General features: G+C 48.0%; 1 protein-coding gene across 2 annotated transcripts; it reads right to left on the bottom strand.

Annotated features, from left to right (window-relative positions):
- Positions 1–2,439: 2,439 nt before the first annotated feature.
- On the bottom strand, positions 2,440–10,113 carry SLC22A17 (solute carrier family 22 member 17). Of its 2 annotated transcripts, none has more exons than XM_072625287.1 (10): positions 9,818–10,113; positions 9,263–9,676; positions 9,056–9,159; positions 8,556–8,710; positions 7,914–8,079; positions 7,444–7,589; positions 7,036–7,141; positions 6,578–6,804; positions 6,026–6,137; positions 2,440–5,570 (listed from the first exon to the last, which is right to left on the bottom strand). In XM_072625287.1, exons 2-10 carry the CDS (start codon positions 9,647–9,649, stop codon positions 5,282–5,284), a joined length of 1,692 nt encoding a protein of 563 aa, XP_072481388.1. In that variant the 5' UTR covers positions 9,650–9,676; positions 9,818–10,113; the 3' UTR covers positions 2,440–5,281. The 2 variants fall into 2 exon arrangements, with proteins under 2 accessions (XP_072481388.1, XP_072481389.1); XM_072625288.1 differs by having other exon boundaries at positions 9,797–9,957.
- Positions 10,114–10,385: the final 272 nt, after the last annotated feature.

Below are 10,385 nucleotides of genomic sequence, written 5' to 3'. Positions count from 1 at the left end.
CTATCCCCTTTTGTTCCTTTATTGTCTAGAGATTCAAATCAGAGAACCCTCACTTCTCGCCTCTTACGGTGTGTCCCCATGTTATGATGAACCGAGGCAAATAGGGTTTAACAGACTTCCCCAGGATTACAGAACTAGTGTCTTGAAGTTGGACTTGAACTCGGATCTTCCTGACTAGGCAGGGTGCTCCGCCTCCACTGCACCACCCACCTAACTGCTCCCCATCTCATCTACAACTTTTCAAATCATTTAATCCTGATGTAGACTTTAAATTGTGCTTTGTGAGCATTTCGTGGTGCTTTTTCTTATCTGAAATTTCACTTTTGGCAGCCAATTTCCCCATCCTTCAAGACCCAGTTCCACTTTCCCAAGAAGGAAGCATTCCTTTAACATTCCGATTCATGTTGATCTCTTTGAGCTTCCATAGAATGTATTAGATAATAGTTGTGTTTGGCCACTAATAATACTTTCACTTGTTTTTTCTCCCTAGTTGGTAAATTATTTGAGAGCAAATGTGTATTCCCCAGACCTTTGGACTTACCGGTGCTTGGCGTTTGAATAAATTTAGCTAGGGAATTTGTGAGACTAAGAATTAGCTTAGTGGCTGCAGAAGTGGATTACGCAGTATTACCAGTCCACCAGAGGGTGTAGTTAGTATGGCTTGCTGGCCACATAGCTAAATTTTACTCTGCAGGTTAGGGCTGGTTTGAGAGAATTTTTTTGCATGATTGATGGTCCTATTGTCTTAGGAATTAAAGTATCCCATCTTTTAAGAGTCCTGTGGATCAGAGCATCATTGGGTCTTCCTTTGGCTGCTGTTGGAAATGATACCACCCCTTCCTCTCCTTTCTTGGCCCAGTCCTCACTAGGGCAGAAGCTACTATTTTCTCTAATTTAGGACCACCCTCCTATTCCCCATTTCCTGTTCAAATGTTCTAGTTTGTTTTCTGTTCCATTGGAGAATTTCCCAAATCTCTAATTTTACATTTAATTTTTAAACTAGATTTTAACATTTCAAATAGTATAAAGTACATATTCCTAACCTGTATGTACAGTTAGAGGTTTCTACTGCAAACTACTTTTGGAGGTTGGTGACAGGAATAACCCATTCTACAATGAATCTCAGTTCCCATCCTAAGATTCAAATTTCCTATCGCTCCAGATCTGATTATTTTGCTGTGAGCCATATACAGTGTAGCCACTTTTAAATGGTGGGGAATATTTATGATTTTTAGAAGCTAAGAAGCATGAAAGGAAAAATATTTCCCAGGAGTTCTGCCTTGGCATCTTCCTTCCCATCAAGCTCTTTGGGAATTAAAGAGGACATTGGACAATCTGCCTAATATTTTTTGACAGATAATTTGGAATATGTCAGCTAAGTTGTCTGGCACATGGGTGGCAAGACCTAAAGATTCCTTAACAGATGAGGCAGGCAAAGTTATGTATACCACAAGGCAAGCTACCCAGTTCTTTTACTAGACTCATCCAAGCTTTTACCTCACCCTGAATTTGGGGAAAAGCCCCAGATGATCTTGGTGTGCTGAGTAGTTATAGAGTAGTCACTGGCAGCCGGTCACATGTGTGCATATATACATGCTTTCTCTAAAACTGTAAATTACTAAAAACCAAGAATGTAAGTAGGGGAGGGGAAGTTAAGGGTAAGGGATTAAGTGTTTAAGTATTTACTATGTGCTAAACAGTTTAAAATTATTTTCATTTGATCCTTACAACAACCCTGTGAGGTCAGTGTTATGACCCCCATTTTACAGTTGAGGAAATTGAGGCAAACAAGTCTCATAGCTAGTAAAAGCCTGAGGCTGGATTTTAACTCCGATGTACCTGATTCCAGAGACAGCTCTATCCATGGTGCTGCTTACCTGTCTAAGAACTGGACAGATTTTGTGATGGTGTTGTAAAAGTGGCTTCTGCTGAAGTACTACACAGATGGTTCACCGTGACCTTGAGCTTTCCTACGCTGTGCAGGGGCAGGTTTGGGAGTTGGTCATGGAGTTCAAAGGTTCTGGCAGGTTCTTACGAAACTGGGAAGGCATCTAGTGTGATCCCAGTGATGAACTGTACATATGTTCTCTGAATACTGATCTAAATATAGAAAGCTCATCCCCAGGTTGGCACAGGGTGACAAAATTTTTCAGCCACAGCGACTGTCAAATGACAATCTATTAAGCGCTGGTATAGCTGCATACTACTGCAAGGCAGGGGGACCCATGCCAGATCATAGATCTTTCAGTTAGAGCATTCGGATAAACTTGATGATAACCACAGAAGGGGAAGACTGTGCCTCTCAGATATCCTTAACGACTTTCATCTGTGATCAATAGAACATCCACAAAGTTATCTCCGCCTTTGTTGAACCTGGGTTTTGAGTCAGTACAGTTTGATTTAACTGAATAAAAACATAAAACATCTATTACGTGCAAATTAAGGTAGCAGTTTCATTTATTTGGGTGTGAGAACTTTCCTTTAAGGTTCAAAGGGGTACCTACCAAGTTCTAGTATTCCAGGATTGGGTGAACCAGGTTTATGTCTCCTTATAATTTTTCCCTAGGTCTGCAATATGAATATATATCTTTACCAACTCAGCTGCGGTATCAGTTCTGCTTGGGTAGGCACCTTATCACCTGGACGCCTAACTGTGTCTACTACTTTACTGACCACAATAAATACTTGTCAGAGGTCTTCGCTGCTTAGCAGCCTTATCGTTTCATAGACTTCGATCTCTGTTTCTTGAGATTTGGCTCCCTTGACTCCATCGTAAAAGGTTTCACTTCATCTCCCCAGTTTAGCCCTTTTTCAGCCTCTGTAATTGTGTATATTTTTATTTATTTATCTACGTACTTGTTTTTTCCACTAGAACATAAACTGTGCCAGGGCCAAGAATTTTAATTTTTGTCTTTGCACCCTATGATATCTGTCCCTGTCTCTGTGTCTCTTTCTCTGTCTCTCTGTAGGGGCAAGAACTGCTCTAAACCCTTCATCACTTTAATCTCTTTCCTCAGGACTTTTCCCAGTTTTGTTAAGAAAAGTATGCATACGTTGACAAGGAAATTAGTTCATTTTTGTTATTACTTTTGAAATTACTACTCAACAGCATATACAATACCAAATTATTAGCAAATGAAACAGCCTGAGATTTATAAAATCTCTTTTTCAAAGCACTCAAAGACCTTTCTCATATGTGATTTTAAGAGTTCACACAGACCCTTCAGTGATATATCTGGGATGGGCATTATTTCCAATAACCTAAGGCTACAGGTGGAATTCTGTCTCCCATTGTCTTTTCTTGTAACTTCTTGACGTTACTTCTTAAAGTAACCATGCATCCCAGATTTTCTTGGTCCAAATTTCAAGAGCATTGCCCTTTTAGTGAAACATTCCAAAGGAATTTGTTCTCCCATTCCAATGGGGGACAGCTTTAGATTTATATAGGATATTTCCGCACGCTAACGATCGTGAAGTGCAGTCTCATGTGTGATTTTATTGGTCCACATTGTCCTGGGGTTCTGCTTTCCTTAAAAGAGCTCTTGTTACCGAGAGGTAATGAAACAACCGACCTTGAAAATACTACACTTATTCTATGCCTTTCTTCATGCTCTGCCCACATGCTGAAAATGTCTTTTTCCTTGGTTTTTATCTAAACAAACTCTACTTTGGAGATCCTTATCTATCCTTCTGACCCCCTCCAAACACCCTTAGTGAAGTCATCAGGTCACTTCAACCTACAATGACTTTAGGCAAATCGCTTCTCTGGACCTCAGTTTCCCCTTCTGTAAAATGAGCTGATTGGATTAGATAGCCTCTTAGGAGCCTCCCTGCTCTGATGTTCCACTGAGCATGGATCAAGGACTCATAAATTTAGATCTGAAAGAGACCTTTAAAGTTATCTTTTCCAATCTATTTTAACTTTTAGAACATTGGAATCCATAGAGAAGGGACTTGTATAAAGTCACATAAACAGAGGCAGCAGTGGGATGGAAACTCATGACCTCTGACCAGGTTGTTGGACTACTTTATCGCCCTATCCTACTCTGCTTTCTATTTGATTTGCCCTCTTCCTCCTCTAAACTGTTAATGGCACTTGTAATAAGAGTAATAGCTTACATTTCTCTAGAACATTGTCATTTACAAGCATTCTCTTCCCATCAACATGGTCACAGGTATCTTGTTTCATATATGAGTAAGGCGGCTGGGAGGCAAGCGTCAGTGTTCCGTGCTGCCTCTTCTATGGTTAACTTAGTTTTTACATATGCATCTTGACTCCTCAACCAGAGCATATGCTCCTGGAGGGCAGAAGCTACCGTCCAGCTCTTCCTTGTATCTTTCCACAGGGCTTAGGACACACAGTAGGCTCAGTAAATACTGTTGCGTGAATCAAGTCATTCGTAAGGCTGGTAATCAGCTCCTGATTTGGACAGCTGCTTTTCATTCCTGCCGCTAAATTTTTCTTGAAGGAACTTGGATGTTGTAGCTGAGGAGAGAGCAGATCCCCAAATGAAACATGTCCAGCCCCATTAAGGCAAATACACCTACTACCCGCTTCTGTCATGTGCCCTCTAGCAGCTGTTCACGGGACGGTGACTGTGAGGAAGCGGGAGTAGCAGCATCATTTCTCCAGAGCCTGGCAAGAGGAGGGAGAAGGCAGGGTAGGGAATTGGTGTGTTTCAGATCTCAGAGGTACCCTCCCATTGCAAAAAAAGCGTCATGTAAAGGGATAGAGCCAAAGGATAAGAAAAGAGCAAAGTTCAGTCTCCTCATTTTTCTTCCATTTAAAATTCCTTTATTGAAATATAAGTAGTAGGCCCAGTGTGTGAAGCCTGGGTATCGTTGGGTAAGACTAGAGAAAGCCCTGCTGTTCTGTCCGTACCTGTGTCCTCTGCAAGGGGATCACTGTACAGAACCCCATGATCCCTCCCTGAGACACTGATCTTGAGGGGAACCACAAAATAGCAGGAAGGAGTAAGTGAAGCTGGCTTTTGATCTCCCTTTGTCTAAATGTGGCATCCCATGGGCTGGGATGTACTTAATTCCACTTTCCACGTCCCCCTTCTTGGTAGACTTCATTTTTCTATTGGATAAGGTTCACTCAGCTTCTTTCATGTCTGTGGTTAGACTTCGCTTGTGGGTCTACTCTTGGTGTACCTTGGCTTTCCTTTAACCAGCATGGCATGCTATGGTGTTTCCCATCTCCTTCATGGCATGTTAGCCTCTTTGCATTTCAAAAGTAGTGCCCTCCATTCTTCTGTCAGCATCCCTGCAGTGGCACTCAGAGGACAGGTGTTGGTGTGGCAAGCAGTGGGACGTGATCACAGCGGGTTGGGGGTGGTGGCCTTAGCAAGGAGGGCCGACGACAGAGCTCCCCATCCCTCAGGGCCTCCGGAAGGGCCTTGCGTTTGCTCTCAGGCAGCAGCATGATGCTGAGGATGCAGAGAAGGGCACAGGCTGCCAAGACCACGTGCTGCAAGAAGGCACCTCGACCTGCATGGAGCCGCTGTACCGGACCACTCAGCTGGCCTAGTGCCCCCAGTGCCAGGATTAGACCCAGGCCCCGTCCCCTGTGGAAGGGGGAAAATGAAACTCAGACATAGCCTGAAGACCCCACTTCTGACCCAAATAGCAACTTTCCCTTGTCAGTTTAGAGCTTACTCTGTCCCCTTTGTTCATGATCCCCTTCCTAATAATATGAATATTAATATTAATAATGGCCAGTAGTGCTTTAAGGTTTGCAAAGTATGTGATGTATTTTATATCATTTGGTCATTAAAATAATACCCTGAAATAGATAGTCATATTATCCTTTTTTTTACAGAAGGGAAAATTAAGACTGAGAAAGGTGACTTGCCCAGGGTCACCGTAGCAAATAAGATTCTAGGACAAGATTGAACTCAGGTCTTCCTGACTTCAGGGCCAGCGTTCTGTCCCACTGACCAGCTTGGATCTTGCCCTTAACTTCCTTGGAACCAGGCTGGAAATGACCCATTCCCATCCAAGTCTCACCCCTAGTTCTCACCGGACTGTTGTAGGGATGACCTCTGCAGCAAGAAGTATGCTGAGGACACCAGCAGCATGGGAAAAGAAAAGTCCGAGCACTGAGAAGGTGGTGAGAGCTGCATCATTCAGATCTACAGGAACCAAAGGAGAGAGGTCAGAGCTAAGAAAACCCCCGAGGGGCAGGATCAACATTGACTCCCCAGCCCGTCCAGTTATTTTGACTATTTCATGTACTGGGCACTTGGGCAGTATCCCCAGAATTATCTCCCCAGTATCTAGTATGGTACTTTGCACAAAGTAAGTGCCCAACAAATGTTTGTTGATGAGAATAGAGTGGAGTTGGTGTGATAGAAAAGGTAGGAAAAGAAGTACATATGGGGCAATTTTATTACTTTATAATAATTGTATCATCACATATATTATCATATATCAGAGAAATATGTACTTTGAGCAAAGAGTCAGGGGATTTCGTTTATCTGATAGGGTCATAGCCTAAGGTTCCCCAGAAAAGAGATGGAACCCCTGTGAGAAGAAGAAGGGACAGATGTTGTTACAGCTCTGGGATGCTCACAATCTCTCAGGCCCAGCAGCACAAGAGAAGCAATTCCAGTGAGGGTCATGGCGAGCAGCAGGATGCCGCGGCGGCCAAAACGGTCAACGGTAACCCCCAGGAAGACACAGGCCAAGCCTGCTGTGCCGCCAGCCAGTAGGGAATACAGGTTGAAGTCGACCTGGGACTTCCGTCCCACTCCTCCTCCCACAAGCTGGTAGCAATGCCTTATCCCATGAGCAATGAAGCTGTGGTGGTGAGACAAATGGAAAGACTCTGAGTTTTCATTCCACAGCTCCCTCTCTGCTGGAGCTCCTACCTTCAGTTTTCCCAGAACCCAGGCTATAAAACCTAGGTGGAATTCCTGATGTCTAGCCCACTGGGCTAACGGGTCTGCACTTATCCCTCCTCCTGACCTTGGTGTCAGTTAGGTCTCTCCCCATGGTCCACCACCCCTTCCCACTTTGCTCAATGCTCACGTGGTAAAGCCCAGGATAAGCAGATTTTTCCAGATGTTGCGACAGCTGAGTAAGGCTGAGAAGGAGATCTGAGCAGTTGCAGGAAGAGGACAAGTGTTCTCCAGATCTTAGGAAAGGATGGAAAGAGGGAAGCATGCTCCAGAAATCAAAGTGGTTCTGTGGACACATGCCTAAGCTTACACATGTTGATCTGGTTCCTGGGGAAGGAATGCCCAGACTTTTCTCTAGGACATGGGGACCTGTTTTTAGAGGGGGAGGCCTCCCTGAGGCTGGTTTCCATAGTGGGAGGCCTTTCTGGTCTGTCAAGGTCTCAAGTCTGCATACACGGAGCCACCCAGGAGTATACCCATAGATGTCATTCATCTTTCCAGTCTAGGAGCTTTCCAGTCTCCTTCCCTGGGTTCTCACCTCGTAGGGCTTCTTCAGCCTCATCCCCCAGTGGCTCCCCCTGAGGTCTGTTCCTTTGAGCCAGAACTCTCAACACAGCCTGGGCCTCTTTTGTCCGACGAGTCACCAACAGCCACCTTGCAGACTCCAGGAACAGATCTGGCCAGCTAGACAGGCAGGGGAGAGGATCGGGGGGGAGAGACAGGGAAGGAGAAGTGAGTTTTAGTCACAGTGAAGGCTCCTCCATGGTTGGGATTCCCTCTCCTGGGGACCTTCTTTGCTAGTCCTGGGGAAAATAAGTTCCCACTGCTGGGAAGATAGGGCTGGGAAAGGAGCTTGGGGAGCAGGATCGAAGAGGAGGCATGAAACTTACCATGGTGGTGATGGTAGAATGAGTGAATGCATTGGGGTGGGAGAGAAAATTGGATTTACAGCAGAAGTTCTCTACATCTATGGGCTAACTAGTAGAGGACTTGGGGAAAGGTACTGACCCATAAAGCAAGAAGAGTATACAGGGAGCTGTGATCAGTCTGAGCAGAAGTCTCCAGTCCTTGCAGGCCAGCGCCAGGCCCAGGAGCAGAAACTGTCCCACTACTCCCATTAGCTCTCCAGCTAGGACTGCCCGGAGCCGCTGGGAGGGCTCGCAGAGCTCCAGGCCTGAGGACGCGGCAAAGGCAGGTCCAGAAGAGAAAGGTGGAGGAGGAAGCCGGGAGAGAGAGGGGTAGAAGAGGCCCAGAAGTTAGAGTTAGGGAAGGCCTTGGGGAAGGTGAGGGAACCTGCTACACAGAGCACCATGGCCATCAGTGATACCAGATAGCGTTCAATGAAAAGAGCGTTGGTAAGTGAATCAGGAGACTAGGGTGCTAGTTTTTACTTTGGGACTAGCTGACCTTGGGCGACTGGATTCACATTTCTGCGCCTCTGCTGTAAAAGGAGGTGCATTACGGTATACCTAGGTGGGATCTAAGGGCTCTAACGTTATGCATCTGTGAGGCTGCTAATTGAATGAGTTGGGAGATATGGAAGGGAGGCAAAGAGGGTAGGAGGTGGCAGTAGACTGAGGGACCAAGGTAGGGTTAGGGTGATCACCACAGGGAAGCAGCAGAAGGAAGGGACTGAAGGCGTCTACTCACGGGTCAGGTAGAGGCCAAGGTCAGCCCCAGCTAGCATGAAGCCCAGGAGAAATCGGAGAGCAGTAAGGCCAGGTGGGGAGCCAGCTGCGGCCCCTCCTACCCCGCAGGGGCCTGCCAGCCCCAAGGCCAGCAGTACAACCCCTCTTCGTCCTACCCTGGAGAGAAAGGAGGACCTTCCATCACAACATCCCACAGCCTTCTCCCTCATCCCCAAACCAAGGTCAGTCCCTTTGAATTGCTAAGATTCAGACTGGCATCCTATAGCACAATCCAATGGTAGATGAGAGCATGGGGGTTGGGGATGGGGCTATGGATCAACATGGACCTAGAAATACTCAGAGCTAGCAACTTGTCTTCTGATGGGGGGGCTACTCCTGCCTCCCTCTCTTCAGAACTCCTCTTTGCATCTCTGGCTAGGATCCCCTTCATGTCTCTCAAACCAATTCGCTTTCTCCTTAGACTGGTCTAGGGCAATGCGCTCCTGCCTTACACATACATACCTGTCTGTAGGGTGGCCCAGACCCAGGTAGCCACAGGCAAAGCCCAAGAGGAAGAGGATCTGCTCTAGGGTCACCTCCCAGCCCTTTTCACAGACTAGATCCCACTGTGGAGGGGGAGAGAAGGGTTTGCTGGGATGGAGAGGACTGGAGACCCTCTAGCCCAGCCCCAAAGTCCTTTTCCTCTCTGCTTCTCGCCCTCACCCTCACCTGAGTGACCATGTTGCTGGTGAGGACAGGGAGACCACTGTAGTCCCAGCCATGGGGGCATCGGGTGCTGTTGGGTGGGGATGGAGAGCAGGCCTCTTCGGTGGCATTGAGGGGCGGCTCCCACCCCGAGGCATTGACCTGGCGGCACCTCAGGGGCGGCACCAGCGTGAGGATGGGGTCTGAGGCCAGACCCAGGGCCACGAAGAGCAGGGGCAGGCAGCTCAACCCCAGCTGCACCTGCTGGGCCCTCCCCACCACCCCCACCTGGGAGAGCAGCGGCTCGAAGCTGGGGGGCCCTATGGGGGCTGCCAGGGACAGGCTGCTCCCCAATGCATCAGGAGCCGCTGGTCCCCCTTCTCCCTCCCCTTCGCCCTCCCGTGGCTCCATTCACTCTGGGGAGAGGAGGGACTGGACCTGTAAGGAACAAGACAGAAAAAGAGAGAGGCAGGGGAGGGATGGAGAATGTCAGGGGAGACAAGAGGAGAGGCGGAAGGGGAGAGATGGTGGGATCAGGGGTGGGTGAGGTCTATGCACCTTCTGGGGCCAGTCACTCACCCCTCTGGGGCTGGCTGGGGTCTCTATGGCTCCGACGCTGTGGCTGCTCCCCCCATGGGGAGAGGAGTTCCTGGTGGCCAAGGAGCTGGGGCCTACCGCTGTGGCTTGGGTGGGTGGGGGGGTGCCTCCTCTCCCCTCCCCGCCCCTTCTCTTCTCTCCTTTCCTTGGACCCACTCTCCCGCCTTCTTCCTCCCTCCTTGCTAGCGTTGCTCCGGCCCACTGCCTGGCCCTCATTCCATGGCTTTGCTAGATTTCCCACCCTACCCCCCTTCCTTTCTCCAGCTCTGGGCTCCCTTTTCTCTCCTCCCCTTCCTTTAGACTCTCCTCCCCTTCCCGGGTCCTCCTGGACTCACCCTCTGAGGGAGGGAACCTCACTCTATCCGTCCTTCTCCTGAGGGGCCTCAAGGCATGGAAACCACCACCGCACCAGGGAAACGCGACAAGGGGGAGCTGGGAACGAACGAGTGGGTTGGAGGTGCTCAGCCAGCTCGCTCTTCAGCCCGCCCAGGGTAGATGCCAAGGCTTCCAGCGCCTCGCTCATCCATCACACTAGGAGTGAGGAAAGCTT

This window comes from Notamacropus eugenii, chromosome 7 (genome assembly GCF_028372415.1).
Source record: "Notamacropus eugenii isolate mMacEug1 chromosome 7, mMacEug1.pri_v2, whole genome shotgun sequence".
In the NCBI taxonomy this organism is placed as follows: Eukaryota; Metazoa; Chordata; class Mammalia; order Diprotodontia; family Macropodidae; genus Notamacropus; species Notamacropus eugenii.
The sequence above is the reverse complement of the archived record's forward strand: the minus strand, read 5'-3'. Positions and strand labels throughout refer to the sequence as shown.